This window comes from Plasmodium fragile, assembly GCF_000956335.1.
Source record: "Plasmodium fragile strain nilgiri unplaced genomic scaffold supercont1.1, whole genome shotgun sequence".
NCBI classification, from domain to species: domain Eukaryota; phylum Apicomplexa; class Aconoidasida; order Haemosporida; family Plasmodiidae; genus Plasmodium; species Plasmodium fragile.
In genome coordinates, this window is record NW_012192581.1 from 736014 (window position 1) to 752713 (window position 16700).

Below are 16700 nucleotides of genomic sequence, written 5' to 3' on the forward strand. Positions count from 1 at the left end.
TTTTTTTTTTTTTTTTTTTTTTTTTTTTTTTTTTTTTTTTTTTTTTTGGTGCAACTGCGACCCATTGGATGCCCATAATCGTAGTTTCCCGTTGCGGGCATTTTTGGCCGAGCGTTGCAGAATGAGCCCCCCGGGAGAGAGGCATGGCACCACGTCATCTCCCATGACCACAGCAACTCGTATTACACCACGCCGACTACTGCTGCCAATCGTAGCGACATGGGTGAATCGATAACGCGATCTGTTTATGCGATGATTATTCAAATGTGTTTATCAGTTGGGTGAGATAGATCACGAATGAGACAAATTTAAAAAAACGTCCACAAGGCTCGCGGTGCACATGGAGGGACCTCCGCGATGTGGCGTGCATGTGTGGGGCTCCTATAAGGAGTAGTCTAATTTATGAGCCAAAAAAGAAAAAAAAAAAAATGGGGAAGTAAGAAGCAAAGGCAGAGTTGAGGTGGCGACAGCTACTTCTTCGACATGGTATATCAGTGTGGGTTACTAGCACTGCTATTCTACGAATGTAAGACGTTAGCCGAACAAGGTGATCTCCTTCCAGGGGACGTGCTGAAAGGCAACAGGCAGGCCGCTTCTTCCCGCATATGAAGAGGGACTCCCCTTGTAAAAGGCACCTTGTGGAAATTCCCCCACCTAGTAGTCGACCCACCTCTTCGGATGCTTCAACACCTGGAGCGTTTCATGCTCGCGAGAGAACTTCACAATTTTATACTTGTAAAAAAATTCACACTTGAGGGGAAGGGAGGAAAAAACGTTGTCGATCTTTTCATGTTCATCTGAGAAGTAGTCAGAATTTTGATCAGAAAAAACTTCATCCTTCAGAAAGGTAGAGGCATAATTATCAATTTTGTCGGATTGTTTTTTTCTCTTATAAATTTTGTAAGTATTCAATTCGAGTCCAAACTTAGTACCTCTGTCATATATTAAATTGAACTCTGCGTATCTGCCCCGGCAGACATGTTGCCATTTGACCATGTTGTCGTCATACTTACAATGAATTGTCTGCGCAAGAATGTAGAGATATGTTTTACGAAAATTAATGATGCACTCTTGGACAAATAGAAAAATCATTCTGTAGCTGTTATCCATGATGGGGTTGCAGCTATGACATTTACATGGCCTCTCATCGGAGGGAAGTTTTTTATTCGTATGGCTGTTATTATAGTTAGCGTTCAAGTTACCCGCGTTTCTGTTGCTAAGGTTGATACTTATATTTTGCAATTCTCTCGCTTTTCCATTTTTCTGTTTCGCTTTTATCTTGTTCTTTATAGTGTTGTCCAATAAATTGTCGAAAAATATTCCTCCAATTCCCCTGCTTATATTTCTGTGCCTAATTCGAAAATACATGTCGCACCATTTTTTGAAATACTTGTAAAATAAGTGATTATACTTATCGCAGACTACCTTAAATGAGTGATGAAAGTGGATAAATAATTCGGGGAAAATATAACTGGGACTCAAGTCGCATCCTCCCCCAAACCAATGTTTCAAACTTCGGTAGTTGCTATCTATATTACTCTTCGCAGTACTCGTGCTGCTAACACCTGCATTCACATTGGTGAGCTGTCCATTTGGGCCCCCTTTATTGGTAGCGGCGTACGCGTTGGCATTCACGCCCCCCACAATGCTGGTGTTCCTATATGGCATATTGCTGCTGTTAGGAGTTGGGGTGTTTTTTTTTTTTTTGCGCCCCGTTTTGATGAATACTTGGAAAAAGCGAAAGTTCATGTGGATGGAGGGCGCATTGGGGTTCACGGGATGCGCAATGATTGACAACCCAGAGGCATAGTACTTGTATTTCTCTCGAACTATCTTTAACCCCCCATTATTTATGATGCGTGAAATAACTTGGTTAAGATCGTCAGAGTAGCAAATTTCTTTGCTATTGATGTATTCTTTATTGTGCTGATTGACGCACATCTGCCTGGCAGTCTCTCTATCAATGGTTCCATATACACATGAGTAGTTCACTGCACATTTTTCAAACACTCGTCCATTTTCAAGGATCCTTGTTATTCCTGAGCCTATTTTTTTTTTCTTCGAGTTCTTCTTGGTCCATGTCTCTTCGCGAAATTTTTCTGTATCTAGTGACTCGAATAAACTACATATATTGTTCTGCTCGAGCTTTAGTAGATTTTCCCAACAGTTCCGGAATCTTTCATTGGGAGATGCCTGCATGGAGAGTGGAAGAGGGGGAAAACGCGTTTATTGTGAAGAACTACACACTTAGGTACTCTCGTGCACGATGTTCCTGACGCGGAAGTAACTTTCTCAGGTGTTGGAATGTACGTGGACTACCCCAGACTCATTTGCACGAGCGAACCCATTGATCTTCAAAGGGGCATACTTCGAACATAGAATGCGGAGATTGGGACGACTCGTGCGTCTGGTTTGGGTTCTCGTTCATCCAGTTTGGACTTACCTCATCTTTCATTGTATATACGTTGGTGAAGCTCATAGAGACGCTTACGCAAAGGATGTGGAATGGCACCGCGGGGTGGCAGTGATGATGGCGAGTGGGTAAGGAGGACGAAATAAAAAAAGGTTGAGAAGATGCCCATTCTGGCACTCTCCCTCCTGCCCTAGCTGTATCCAGCCCAGAATGGGAATCGCAACCGGACCACAGAAACAAAAAGGTGAGTACTCAGTTATGGCCGGCGTGATAAGTTAAAAAAAAAAAAAAAAAAAAGACAAAAAAAAAAAACAATACAGTACAGTACCATAAAATACAATACAATACAGTACAGTACGATACAACACAATGATACAATCAACTAAGAACTATTCCATGTCGTAGGAACAAATTGTAAAATGAGTTACAACCGGGTGGGCCAGCATCCGGATGAACAAACTGCAACATTGAGTGAATAAAGCGATGCACGGTGGAGCAGGTGGTGGAAGATATCCCTTTTAATGTTAACAAATAAAAAAGGAGTACCCGAAATTGGGCTGCAATGTTAAGAAGATTAAAAAGGGGGATACAGGAAAAAAGGAATAAGTTTTAGGAAGGGCCCTTAACGGGACATGGTGTGGAATTGAAACAAGCGCCGTCAAAAAGGGAAAAACAAAATGAAGTAAAACAGTGGTACAAGAAATATAAAGTTAAAACTGTTAGTGCTGAATATGGCCTGCATTGTTTCTTTTTTTTTTTTAAATGTAAGTCCCGTTGACGTTCTTGTGCCGTGCAGCCAATGAAAAAAAATTACTTCGCAGCCTTTACAAAACAAAAGAAAAAAAAAAAGTGCACAACTGGACGATGGAACGAACGGACGAAAAACCACAGATTCTGTTACAAATTAATGATTTACTCAAATGTGCCCCAAATGCTGTGAGTGCATAGGAGAGTCAGAGTCAATTTTTGCTGGCGCTGCTTCTTTAATCAGTCAGCATCTACGTATTTTCCCGGAACCAAAAAAAAAAAAAAAAAAAAAAAGAAAAAGAACAAATTCATGCTCACATAATGCATACCTGTTACTTATACATATATTTTTACAATTTTGATAGAATGAAGGAGGCCCTTCCACACATTCGTACGTGATAGTAGCGAATCACAAGGTGCGCTCTCTGCTGGCCTTTTTAAAATTCGCCAAACGGGTTAATATTTTCCACAGCAGATATCATACAACTCCACTTCAGTCGTACATGACAGAAGGGGGAATAGCCGATTCTAAATACATGGGTTTTGTAGGCAACTGTGCTAAGTGATAGAGCGCGGAAGCTAGCGCACCACGTTGCGTGAACCCTGAGGAGGTGTTAGTTTTGTCAGCAGGTTAAGCCCAGGTTGGTTTCACCCGTTGGGAGACCTTTCGCCATTTTATAAAATTTTCATTTGGATTGCAAGATTAAGGTGAGCATGGAGTAAAATGCAACTGGCATGATTATAATATGTTTGGGTGGGTAATAACTTATTGCTCCCAATATTGCGTCTGAACAAGGGGAAATGTCCCTTATATGTTAATGCTTTAAGTCGTTCCTTTGGAATCCTTTTTAGGTGTACTCGCATATGTTTATTTCGCTACGTTTGTGCGTTTTTTTTGTCATTTTTTTTCTAATTGGCGAGCTGCCACAATAGGTATTTTTCGCGTAGACCGTTGAGTACAGTATGGGTGATGTTCCCATTTTGATGTTTTATTTTTTTTCGCCTTTAAAATTTTTTCAATAAAAAAGCTGGGGAAAAAGTTACGGCATTTGTTACTAGTAGATATGTTTCCTAAATAATGCTCATTTTTAGTTCACTATGTGTGACATCTGTTTCCTTTTAGAGTTCAATTCGGACGGTTCACGTACAGAGGGTGGAAAATGTAAAAAAAAAAAAAAAAAGAAGAAAAAAAAAAAATTTTCTTTTCACATTTACATATATGTTCTACGCACACGTGTTGGCGGTAATGTCCAATAAGGAAAAAAATCGCAGGGACACGTCGTACAAAGCGTTAGAAGATTTTCCTACCCTCTTTCGGCTCATACATATTAATTAGTTTATTTATTCCCCTTGTTGTTGCAATTGTACATTTTGGACATACGGTTGTATTTCTTAATTAGCTGTTTCTTGTTCTTGCTACTTACAAGCTTTGTGTGTTCATCAATTAGCTTCATGGCTGTTCCCTTATTCTTGGTTCTGTATACATTGTTCGTGGTGGTGCTGCAGGGAAGGGGTGGAAAAGCGGATGATGTTGTTTTGGCGTAGAAATGTATGTGGCGCGTGGTGCAGCGCAAATGGCGTCGCTCACTGTATAGTGGCAAATGTGCACGTTTGCGTGTCCGCCTCACTTTTGATCCTTGGATTTGACGCACAACACAACTTTCCCCTTCTGCAATCGGAGATTTACGCCATTGTGTTTCACGAGTCCTAAGGGAAATGAAAGGGTATAATGGAATAACTTAGTCGCGGAAGCATGGGAAACGGAAACAAGCGTGTATTTTGTTTTTATTATAGAAGATGGCAGCTTGCACTGCATAAATACTTGCACGCACAGCCGTCGACATACCACTGCTTGAGGGCGTGTTCTTGCAGTTAATATTGTACGAGTCGCATAGGAAATTTCCTTTTCTTCCACTTTTGTTCTTTTTTAAAAAGCAGTTGTTCTTTTTGGTTAATTCCCAAATGAGGGCGTTGCTCACGTTTGACATTTTGTTCACAAATTTGGTTAGCGTTTGTTTTTGTTTTTTTTTTTTTTCCGAAGAGGAGCTTTTATATAGGTTTAACGGTATGGGCAAGTACTCTTTACTGTAGCACGATGTTTACGTTGCTTCAAGATGGATGCGCAAGCTTAAAAAGGAAAATAATTTTATCAGCTATTTTGTCAATTAAAATTTGCGACGGATGTTAAGATGAATAGGTTAGCAATTATAAATTTAGGATTTCCTCAAATATTTATTTTGATAAAAATAAATGAATGGGAATTTATTACCCCTTGTGGCTGAGATTAAATTTGCGCAGGATTTTTTTCCGAACCCGAGGAGTGAAGGTACGAAAAATGCACTGCACCACGCCCATATAGGACTTATAAACGGAGCATACATAACATTGTGGCACTATGGGTGCGCGCATGCCATTTGGTAAGTGCTTGTTCCGCTGCTACATTTCATGGCGCCCACAATTTACGGAAGCTGTGCTCTGTCCCCATAAGGGACTATTAGGTTATGCCGGGAAAAGGGAGTTCTTTTCCTTTTATTTTTTTTTTCTTCCCTGTATAATACTAGCTTCTTTTATTGTTCCCCACTTTTGTGAAGAGCAGGTTGCAATTTTTTATTTTCCCTGTTGACATTTTTTAATCTAAATTGAAAAAAACTTGGACATTTTTATAGCACTCCCTTGAAATGTGCGCCTTCGTTTATAAAGCGCGGTAAAGAAAAAAAAAAAAAAAAATGGCGACGTTGCAAGGTTGCGTAAGCCAACAGGGAGCAATGAAGGAGGGGCAGCATGTAGTAATAACCGCTCGTCATTTCCGAGGCAGAGCGACATACGAATACATGTGCTGTATACTGAAACAAACGGAATAGGAAATTATGCTCCCTTCTAATTACGAAAGCCAAGGATACGCATCAGATTCGTTCAAGTTGTCCACTGTTCGAATATGGAAACCGTTGTGGGAAGAAGAAAAAAGCAAAAGAATGGAGCCTGGGACTTTGCCCATTTTAGGGCATTCCGTCCTTGCCATACATTAGAACGGCATAATTTCAATTTGCGTAAACATGCTTTTGTCATTTTAATTGGAACAAAATGGGATAATGTGCGAGATCCAGATGGATGCGCGTGTGATTCCTTAAACCCAGAAGGGAATTTGAAAGTTCCTATTTTTATTTTTAAAGTCTGTTACGTGAAATACTTTTTTTTTTTCTTGTGTATGTTTCATACATTCGCCACGTAACGTGCATCCACTCACATTCACGTTTATACGAAAAGGTTGGGAACGGTGGACTGAGATGCATGCGAGACCTGGTGATGATGTTAAAAAGATAGGCCCATTGGAAGGAAAAAACGATGCTAATTATTTGTTCATACTACACACATGGCCCAGGAAAAAAAGAAAAAAAAGAAAAAAAGGAAAGAAAAATTGCATTATATAATGTTACATTATATAACGCTACACAGCATATCGTAGCGCCACGTCACACGCATAGGACCTTTTCGAGTCAAATGTTCGACGGGTACATGAGTATCCTGACTCTGTCTCCAAAAGCTTTAGGTGGGATGTTGGTTCTAAATCTAGCGCGAATGACTCCACTGTTTCCGTGCGTTCTGCATACTTTTCCCCATATGCACTGCGGGTAGGGTGAAACGGGGGTGAGAAGAAGGGACAATGAAGAGCGCAGCAAAGGACAGGGGGTGAGAGGCAAAGTTAAGGTGTAAAATGGCATGATCACGAATAAAGCGACATAAGAGTAAATGCAAAAAGGGGTGCTCCTCGCTATAAGTTTGCACTCCGCATACCTTAATCTTCACTCCGTCATGGTGCTTATTTGTCCTGTACACGTAGGCAATCCTTTTGCCGACATAAAATTGGGCATGCTTTTTCGTATGTACATTCTTTATAGAAATGAGGGTGAAGTTAGGGTCTTGGTTTCTTTGAGATCTGCAAATAAAGGGAAAGTGGGGTGTCAGCATTGCGGTACGTATGCGTCAATCAGGTTAATAGAGTGGCGGGAAAAGAATGGACATGCCCAATGTCCGCATTCCCTTTTTCGCGTCGCTGATCAACAAAGGCGTTCGTTGGCGAAGCGCGCGTTTTGCTACAGGTGTTGATGGACGCTCTCTTTGATGGAGTCTACCACCTCTTCGTGTTATTAACGCGGACTCCTGTCGTGCAAAGCGTTTATATACTCTTTATATTTTTTTTTTGTTTTTTCTATTTTCCTGTGAACATCAGTTGTTCGGATTCGTATGCACAGTCAGCATCACTTAATGGGGGGAGTCCAATGGGTTAACACCATTACGTTTTGTTCATTGTTGGGCGCTGTTGACTTTGCGCAGTTCCTTCATGCGCTCTGATTTGTTTTATGTGAGGTGGATGAGGCTCATGCGCATGGCATTCGGCCTCTCCTCCCAGTTGGGCGCTGCCCGTTGTGTGTGCTTACCTCTTGTATCCCAAGATAACTCCCTTCTCATATAATCGAACTGCCTTAAGTTTTTTCACGGTTTTTTTTTTCTTCCCCAAAACTTTTTTTACAACTTTCTTGATGACCTTCTTGGCGGGCTTTTTGCCTTTAGCGTTGAAAATTTGTTTCTTGCTTTTCGTTTTATCCATTTTGCGCGGGATATGTTTAATGTACGGTTAACACGTTTCACGCTCGCAGGAGCAAATTAAGGTATATTATTTTATAACTTCGCCGCTAATCAAGAGAAATAACTTAGTAGGGGCGTACGTCAAAATGCGGATACATGTATATATGTTTGTATCTTCAGATGAGTCATAAAAATAAAGTTACCTTTTTTTTCTTTTAAAAAAAAAAAAAATAGAAACTGCGGATTCGTACGAACGTAAAAAATATTTGTTGTGGTTTGGAAAAAAAAAGAAAAAAAAAAAAAAAAAAAAAAAAGGAAGGGGCTGCGAGAGATTTATTTCCTTTTGTTCCTTTCAGGCAACTTTTAAAAATTTGTAATGAGAACTTATCAATTGCGCATCAGAAAATACATAATTATATGTGATGTAGGGGCCGTCATCGGTTACGTAGAAAGTACTTCTGAACTATATGTCCTAGCCCGGCTAAGCATAGTTCCCTGGCGCGCCGTGAGTTCTCGTGTCACTGGGGGTTGGGGGGGGGGTACCTGTGCAGTTGCTGCAACGCGCAGAGCAGCATCCTTTTTCGGGAGCAGGTATATGTGCATAGGTCACAATATGCTGAATGCTGTGGTAGAGGTCGTACTTTTTTTGTTTTTTTTGTTTTTTTTTTTTTTACGATGGCACGCTTTACTTAAAAGGGCTATTTTTTCCTCATTAGGACCTGCGCACCAGGGGACGCGGCATAAATGTATCATGGCTAGGAAATATACTCCACGCATGGGTATTTACATATAAAGGGCATACAGTAATGTGCCTGCGCTAAGAACAAACAAAACAAAAGGCAATATTTTTCCTGCGATCGTAAATAAATAGCGTAATACCTGCGCTTGCGTTCCTTCCCGCCGCTAATCGCATATATATGCAACATATATATAATAACTTCCCGTTAACTCCTTCCTCCCGAAGCTGCATACTTGGGAACGGCGAGTTTCGTTAACCTTCGTGCCCATGGGAATGTTCCGTTTTGAGGAGCTGCGTGTCAGTTGCATTGTAAGCATATACGCACTTCTTTCCTACCGACATAATTACCATACTTTCAATTAAGAGGTTACAATTTCAAAATAATGTGAAAGGCATATTGTTCGGAATAAGAAATTATTATACAGAAAAAATGCTATGTGTTTTTTGAAAAAAGTAAAGGGGGAAGCAAAGAAAAGCGGCATTGGTTATAGAAATAAGGCACGATAATATGTGTTGCAACACCGAGGGGGGCACTGCGGCCCCTATATAGGGGGAAAAAATAAAACAACATAGCAATTGAACACACGCGATGGGTATGCAAGTGCGGACGTATCACCCCATTTGAACAAACGATCTGTGAGGGAACAACAACAACAAGATGAAGAAGTGGTTGATCTGTCACCTTTGTTCATAAAAAAAAAAAAATTGTTAACAATTGGTAGGGGGCAGGAAGAAATTCCAAAGTGGGAAGGAAAAGTTGAATACGGGGTGAGCACATCATCAAATTGGCAGCGGTACATTTCATAATTCCGGGCCAACGACATTAAGGGAGGAATACTTAACCTTCATTGTCTCCTTTCCACCTAGTACTTTTGGCAGCGCATCATGACAAAGTTGGAGGCGTCGCTAAACTCGGAAAACTTTGCCTCATATAGGTCCTGACTTAAGTTGAGAAAGGGGATTACAAAGTAGTGACTCGGGGGGGGGGGGTGAATAATTGTATGTCGTAATTTGCGTCTTTTAATTGACTAATGAATTCCTGTGACCCATCCCTATTCTTTCTACACACATAGAGAAAAATGCCATTTGTTTTCAAAGTTAAGTTAATTATATGGACAAGTGATGGCACAATTTCTTTATCGTATACTAAATCACTCCCAATAATGTAATCATATGTGACAATTTGTTCATTCTCACGTGGGTAGGTATTTTCATCTGTCCAATCGATGCTGCATATTTTTACTTTATTTCTCCATGCTGAATCCATTGTGCCAAAAAGTTCTTCGTTTAATAGGACATTATGAGAAATGTTACTTAGAGTGAATGGGTTGACACCTTCAACTATACGATGGCAGGATGACAGGGGGTGACAGACGGGGAAGGGAAGCAAGTGGCTCCATCCTGCGTCTCTGCGCTCCTTTTCAATAATTACGTTCGAGATACGAGTACGACATACTTCGCTTTCCCCTTTCTTGAGGGGCCCTAGTGAGTTTTTGAGGTATTGAAGTTCTCACTCAGCTGAATGCCAACTGAGCTGGTTGTGTCTTAACACTTGTGATGACCTATTTGTCATTAACCTATTTGTTATTGCATCTATTTGTAATTACACCTATGCAGCGGTACATTTCATAATTCCGGGCCAACGACATTAAGGGAGGAATACTTAACCTTCATTGTCTCCTTTCCACCTAGTACTTTTGGCAGCGCATCATGACAAAGTTGGAGGCGTCGCTAAACTCGGAAAACTTTGCCTCATATAGGTCCTGACTTAAGTTGAGAAAGGGGATTACAAAGTAGTGACTCGGGGGGGGGGGGTGAATAATTGTATGTCGTAATTTGCGTCTTTTAATTGACTAATGAATTCCTGTGACCCATCCCTATTCTTTCTACACACATAGAGAAAAATGCCATTTGTTTTCAAAGTTAAGTTAATTATATGGACAAGTGATGGCACAATTTCTTTATCGTATACTAAATCACTCCCAATAATGTAATCATATGTGACAATTTGTTCATTCTCACGTGGGTAGGTATTTTCATCTGTCCAATCGATGCTGCATATTTTTACTTTATTTCTCCATGCTGAATCCATTGTGCCAAAAAGTTCTTCGTTTAATAGGACATTATGAGAAATGTTACTTAGAGTGAATGGGTTGACACCTTCAACTATACGATGGCAGGATGACAGGGGGTGACAGACGGGGAAGGGAAGCAAGTGGCTCCATCCTGCGTCTCTGCGCTCCTTTTCAATAATTACGTTCGAGATACGAGTACGACATACTTCGCTTTCCCCTTTCTTGAGGGGCCCTAGTGAGTTTTTGAGGTATTGAAGTTCTCACTCAGCTGAATGCCAACTGAGCTGGTTGTGTCTTAACACTTGTGATGACCTATTTGTCATTAACCTATTTGTTATTGCACCTATTGGTAATTACACCTATTTATGATTATACCTATTTGTGATGACCTATGTGTCATTAACCTATTTGTTATTGCATCTATTTGTAATTACATCTATATATGTTTAAAACTATTTGCGATTGCATCTATATATGTTTAAAACTGTTTAGCGTGGCCTACTTGTTCGTAGGACTTTGTCCATTTTGTACCGAATAGCCATCATGTTGCGACGCAGTCGTAAACCTAGTCGTTACCCATCTCCTGTGAATGGCCTGGCGCACACACCACCGGAAACCCAGTAGTTAGCGTAATAACAGGAGTTGAAGAAGGAATAATAATTCATCATTCCTTATGGTCATGTCGACCAGAGAAGACAATGTGAATGTGCGTGGCATGGTTGTATATACACGTACACACATGTGTTTGTAAACGCGCGCGTTCTGTATATAAGAGGTTACGTTAAAAAGTTGTCCCGTGATCTCACTCCGCTGCGCGGAACCGCGAACGAAGGGAAAATAGCCCCTTTTTAACAGAGCGTGCTAGCGTCAAGGCAAAAAAAAAAAAAAAAAAACGGAAAGGAAACAGGCGACGTCCGCACAGTGTTCACATAATATTATATATCTGTATAATACCTGATCCGTAGTGATTACTGGTTTATTTAACTACAACAGTTTCGCAGGACCCTATCACGTTCAGTGAAATAGAAAAATCTGGGAGCATCAAGGGAGGATACTAGCGCCGCCAAAAAGAAGGTGTGGAAACATTTCCTATGTAACACATCGCGATCCTACGTCATGCATAATTATATTTTGTGTTGCGCGTTGGACACGTTTTCATTACTAATTTTTAAAAGTTGCCTTAAGGGAAAAAAGCAATGAATCTGGCGCGCGGCCTCTTCCTGTTGTCTGTTTTTGTGTTTTTTTTTTTTTCTTATTATAAAATTTTTTATAATGTACAAATGTGTAATTAGGTACCTTTTATGAACATGAATTTTATTTAATTATTAAATAGGATTCAAAGTGCGATCGTTATGCCAAAAATATAAATAAGTAGTGAACAGATTCCCATCCACCCCGCGAGAACATATTAGGTACACATGTACGAATTAATAATACCCATGAACAACATACAATACAAGGAACCGTTTATTCCATTTTGTCCTAGTGTCTAAAGAAATATTTATTGGCACGTAATAAAATATTACTTTTTTCCTTTTTTTTCCCCCTTTTTTTCTGCTTCTTTTATTTCTGTGTTAATTATTCAAGCACAGTTTTGGAAGTTGCGTTATTGATAGCACAATGTTGTTCTCTTTTTGTTTTGAGCATTGCAAGAAAAAAATAATAAACAACGGAGAAGCAGTTCTCCATTATAAATAAGGTACTATAGTCCTGTGGCTTCTTTTTTTTTTTTTAAATGCTGTTTTAAATGCTTCGGAGGGGGCGCGGGGGCGGATGAGTCGCATTAAATGCCTATTTGATAAAGGAGCTGTCCTTTGCTGGAACCTTTGCTGCCTATAGCAGTTAAATGTGTAAAGCATGTGCATAGTAGTCGCGTTCAAGGTGTACAAAGGGTTCGCGAATTGTATCAACTTTTGGGGGTGTTAAGGTTGAAGGTGCATTGTTCAAGGTAGAAGGTTCAGTGTATTATGATTTAAAGTTCCACGGTTAGTCCTGGTGGATATGGAATTGTCGGGTTCATGTTTTTAGGGTGTCAGTGCACAAATATTATATTTACTCTTATAGGCTTAAGGGGCACTACCAATTATATGGGGCGAGTATACATATATAAAGAAATATATATACTTACGTGCGAACAGAACAGGGCGGTCATCTGTTGACATTTATAATTATAGAACCATTTGAATATCTTTTCCGCATCAACCTCCTTGAAGGATGTTTAAAGAGCGTAGGTTTTACAAAAGTTGCTCTTCTTTATACTTTTGCGCAGGTATTGATGTGACAAGTGTTCCCATAGCTGACGCTGATCTTGCATCCGTGAATGGCTGCATTATCGTGCAAATACTTGTAGTATCGAGGAGAGTTATGAGTCCGAGAGCAAAATTTTTGAAATAGAAAAAAAAAAAAAAAGGACAAGAACTTTTTGCACATTATAAAATTATTTACTACACACTCTATCCAGGGTACTTGTAGCATAATACATGCTACATATATGATGTAGCAGATTATGAGGTATAAAGATGAAAATATATATGCGTACATGTATATGTATGTATGCAGGAAATGGAAGGGATACATTGTCTTCAGAGCGCGTGCCCCTTCTCATAATATCAATAGACAACGAATTACAGAAACAAACCGCGCTGTATGCGCGCAAACCATTTGTATTAGGAAGATATAAACAATATTATGGTTTAAAACAGAACACAGGAATATATGTTACAATTATGAATGAACCATATCATACACACAGTGCAAAAAGTCATAAGAAGGTAGACCTGATTCATATCTAAAATCATAACATGGAAGCTCCCTACCAGAAGTAGAAAACGAATGTTACTTATGGTTTGTTAGGTACTGTTGGTTTCCCATGTGCTTCTGATTTCTTAGGTACATTTGGGTTTTTGTTAGTTTTGGGCGGAGTGCATGGCGTCAATTTTTTATTCGACTTTCTTGACCATTTCTTTCCACGAATACACAGGTATAGCAGAATCAAGAGCACAACTACTATGCTCCCGCCAGCTGCAGAAAGAAATATGGTAATCCAAAATTGTTGAAGAACTGGTACGAAGTACAAGAACCCCGCTACTGTATTAAAAGCAGAATTGGACACACCGAAGCCTACCCATCTTTTATTCGTAGTTGAAATATGTTTCGGTGTACTGGAGCGTCCTGCGGGCTTCTTCGTCGCTTTTACGCTTTGTTCATTATTCTGTGAGGCTGGTAATGGTCCATCTGATTCAACCTTAGAATCTGAGTTTCCCGAGTTCTCAACAGGCGCAGCTTCCCTTTTAGGCTCAGTGACTGATACTTCGGCAGGTAATATGTCTCCATTATCGACTTCTTCTTGCCTTACACCATGTTGTATATTCCCTTCTCCATCATAATGTACTTCTTCTTGTACCTGTTGCTCCTCTGGTGTCCATTCTTCTAGAATAGCTTCTTCTTCCTGCTCTTCATAATCATCCTCTTCTCCTTCTTCCTCCCACTGTTCGTTAGAATATATTCCTTCTTCTGCGTCTTCATAGGGTTCTTCATAAGGTTCTTCAACATCTTCGTAGGCACCTTCATAGGTTTGTTCATCATCCCCATACTGTTCCATGTCCATCTCTTCTACTTCAAGTTCCTCGTCTGATGGAGTTCCTTCTTCTATTGTCATGGCTAACTTTCTAGCAGCTCTGTTATATACTTGCACTTTGGCCACATACTCTTCTTGTCTTTCGAAGTCATCTTGATGCTGCAAAGGAGAGAAAGGCAGGAGAAGTGGTAGTGATCATTTGAATTAGTAAAAGAATGGTAATAAGGACAATACAAAAAAGGGAAGAAGGCAAGGAAGCAGTGAATGTACATATAAGTATTATGTATATATCGTGCGATGCGTATGGTGGGTATGATGGGTACGGCATATATATAGCCGAGTGCGCAACATTCCATCCTACATAGGTCTATACATGATCACGTATCCTGCTGTTGCAGTGGGCTCACCTTTAAAAAGATGCAAGCAACAGCAAAAAGGATAGCCGCTGTTTTGGAGAATAGCGACCTATGCGCCCTTGTGCCATCGGTTTCACTTCGTTTCCTGGATGCGGAATGTGTTTTGCCATTTCGGCATTGCGATGCTGCTTGTGGAACGTTGTTTGTCGATGTTTGTTTGTTGTTCGAGTGTACCATGTTGCTATCGATCCATATATTAAGGGGAAAAATATAACAGGTAGTGTAGTTCCCTCTGTTTTTCCCTAACTATGCTGCGACTAGGAGCAAGTGTATGCTAAGAGAACAAAAAAGAAATTATAGAAATGAATGAACGCATTTTTTCCCCCTTAACGTCAGAATATAGCAGTATGAGAAGTGTTGTGCTTCTTTTTCTTTTTCTTTTTTTGTGGATTGTCGTATATAGGATTCCGTTGTAATTTACTTTTCCATGAATCTGCATGTATATAATTATTTCTATTAATTGTGCAAAATGTACAAAATCATAAACAGAAAATTCAGATTACGTCAAAATACATTATTTTACAACTTAAAAGGAAATTATGCCAACAACAAAACAAAAAAAGAAAAATATGCACAGAAGAAAAACTTTTTTTTAGCTTTAGAAAGAAGGAGAGGTCATGTTAAAATTTGAATAATGTGTGGGGGGTTTAGTTGTAGGGTTTCAGATGGAACATGTTTATTTTGTAATGAACCATTACATATATATATAGGAGTATATGCACTACTTACGGTGTTTATGCCGTTTTATACGCTCCGCATAATGCGCTGATGGATAAAAAACACTAGGTGCCTTAAGTCAATTGTTTGGAACGAGAATGTGTTCAATCACATTATTTTATAAACGAAGATGTAAAAAAATTTGTTGTTCATGTAATTTTATCGCGACAAAAAAAAAGTTGAATTCTAACTTATGAAAGGTTTGTGTATGGAGTGTTTTTATACTTATTTAAAGCGAAAAAGTTACATGTTATGGTAACATAATTTTAGCGTATGACTCGCCCCCCGCACCCTCACAAGTAGCAAGAGAACAAAAGAGAAAAAAGAACAAAGAATAGAAATGCAAAGCAATGTGTTTAGAATGACTAACCTTTTGAACGAGAGAAAAAAAAAAAAAAAAAAAAAACAGTAGGAAGTAACTTAAGCGTAGTATAACGTACTATGTATATCGCTAAATGGGGAAAAGTAAACTGTTATTATTATGCTTTATTTGCATTTATTTAAGTGCGCTTTCCTGCATCCTAATTTCAGAGCTTCTCCAATAGGTCATCCACATATAACTCCCTATCCTGCATAGTACGCTCCAGCTCGCTGTCTTCTATGACTAATGCCAGGATCAGTATCCATGTTTTAGCGGTTAACCGTTTTGTCATGTACAGTTGCTGATGCAGGTGCGTGCATGGTACATCTCTCACTTGTAGCATATCTGCTGCGGCCATTAGTTGTTCCACTTCCAAGTCTTCTTCCACTATGGGTGCTTGGCCTTTTTGCGATTCTGTGTCCTCCTCTACATTATTCAACAAATGTTGGAACCACTGCTCCTTATGCATACACATTTGCCGATGTTGTTGCGCTACCCATGCTTTCCACAACCGAGGTTTCTTCATCGGCAGGGTTGCCGCTTCACCGAGTTCACGCTGCCCGGATACCTCATCTGTAGCATGTTGACGCACATGTTGTTTCCATTCCGATTTGAGGGCATTAAACCACGGCTGCGTCGTGCACGCCCGCAGAATATCTTTGTTGCGGTCGATCCAAGGGATCCAATGGGTATGCCAATGGTGGGCCGAGTTCGCATCCCTGTGGTTGGAATGAGCATTGTGTTCTGCATCTAACTGTATGGATTCCATACAACTCCACGGGTCGTCTTTGTTAGGTGGACAAGGGTCCCTTTCTAACTGTATAGTGTGCATACAACTCCATGGATCGGGGTCATGTGGTGGACATGGATCTGTTCCGTCGGAGTCAATGGGTAGATCCAGGGTGGAGGAAACATTGGTCCCTGGTGAATCGTGATTCGACGAAGAAGCCGGGGAACTACTATGCCCGTTGTCGCCCCCCATAAACTCCTCCACGACAATCTTCAAATAGTCGTCTTTGACGTTTAGGGTTCAGGGTTTCAGGGTTTAGGGTTTAGGGTTCAGGGTTTAGG

General features: G+C 40.0%; 7 protein-coding genes across 7 annotated transcripts; all 7 read right to left on the reverse strand.

Moving 5' to 3' along the window:
• Positions 1-654: 654 nt before the first annotated feature.
• Positions 655-2455, reverse strand: AK88_00160 (uncharacterized protein; the record flags this gene model as incomplete). Its single annotated transcript, XM_012477811.1, has 2 exons — positions 655-2193; positions 2369-2455. 2 exons carry the CDS (start codon positions 2453-2455, stop codon positions 655-657), a joined length of 1626 nt encoding a protein of 541 aa, XP_012333234.1.
• A 2042-nt stretch (positions 2456-4497) lies between these two features.
• Positions 4498-5148, reverse strand: AK88_00161 (uncharacterized protein; the record flags this gene model as incomplete). Its single annotated transcript, XM_012477812.1, has 3 exons — positions 4498-4660; positions 4789-4867; positions 5007-5148. The coding sequence occupies 3 exons, from the start codon at positions 5146-5148 to the stop codon at positions 4498-4500; spliced, it is 384 nt and encodes a 127-aa protein (XP_012333235.1).
• A 1506-nt stretch (positions 5149-6654) lies between these two features.
• AK88_00162 (uncharacterized protein) lies at positions 6655-7766 on the reverse strand (the record flags this gene model as incomplete). The annotated part of the gene is made up of 3 exons (XM_012477813.1): positions 6655-6783; positions 6953-7094; positions 7597-7766. 3 exons carry the CDS (start codon positions 7764-7766, stop codon positions 6655-6657), a joined length of 441 nt encoding a protein of 146 aa, XP_012333236.1.
• Positions 7767-9444: 1678 nt separating this feature from the next.
• Positions 9445-9750, reverse strand: AK88_00163 (uncharacterized protein; the record flags this gene model as incomplete). Its single annotated transcript, XM_012477814.1, has 1 exon — positions 9445-9750. One exon carries the CDS (start codon positions 9748-9750, stop codon positions 9445-9447), a length of 306 nt encoding a protein of 101 aa, XP_012333237.1.
• A 421-nt stretch (positions 9751-10171) lies between these two features.
• On the reverse strand, positions 10172-10575 carry AK88_00164 (uncharacterized protein; the record flags this gene model as incomplete). The annotated part of the gene is made up of 2 exons (XM_012477815.1): positions 10172-10283; positions 10355-10575. The coding sequence occupies 2 exons, from the start codon at positions 10573-10575 to the stop codon at positions 10172-10174; spliced, it is 333 nt and encodes a 110-aa protein (XP_012333238.1).
• A 2822-nt stretch (positions 10576-13397) lies between these two features.
• Positions 13398-14728, reverse strand: AK88_00165 (uncharacterized protein; the record flags this gene model as incomplete). Its single annotated transcript, XM_012477816.1, has 2 exons — positions 13398-14294; positions 14543-14728. 2 exons carry the CDS (start codon positions 14726-14728, stop codon positions 13398-13400), a joined length of 1083 nt encoding a protein of 360 aa, XP_012333239.1.
• A 1067-nt stretch (positions 14729-15795) lies between these two features.
• Positions 15796-16611, reverse strand: AK88_00166 (uncharacterized protein; the record flags this gene model as incomplete). The annotated part of the gene is made up of 1 exon (XM_012477817.1): positions 15796-16611. The coding sequence occupies one exon, from the start codon at positions 16609-16611 to the stop codon at positions 15796-15798; it is 816 nt and encodes a 271-aa protein (XP_012333240.1).
• Positions 16612-16700: the final 89 nt, after the last annotated feature.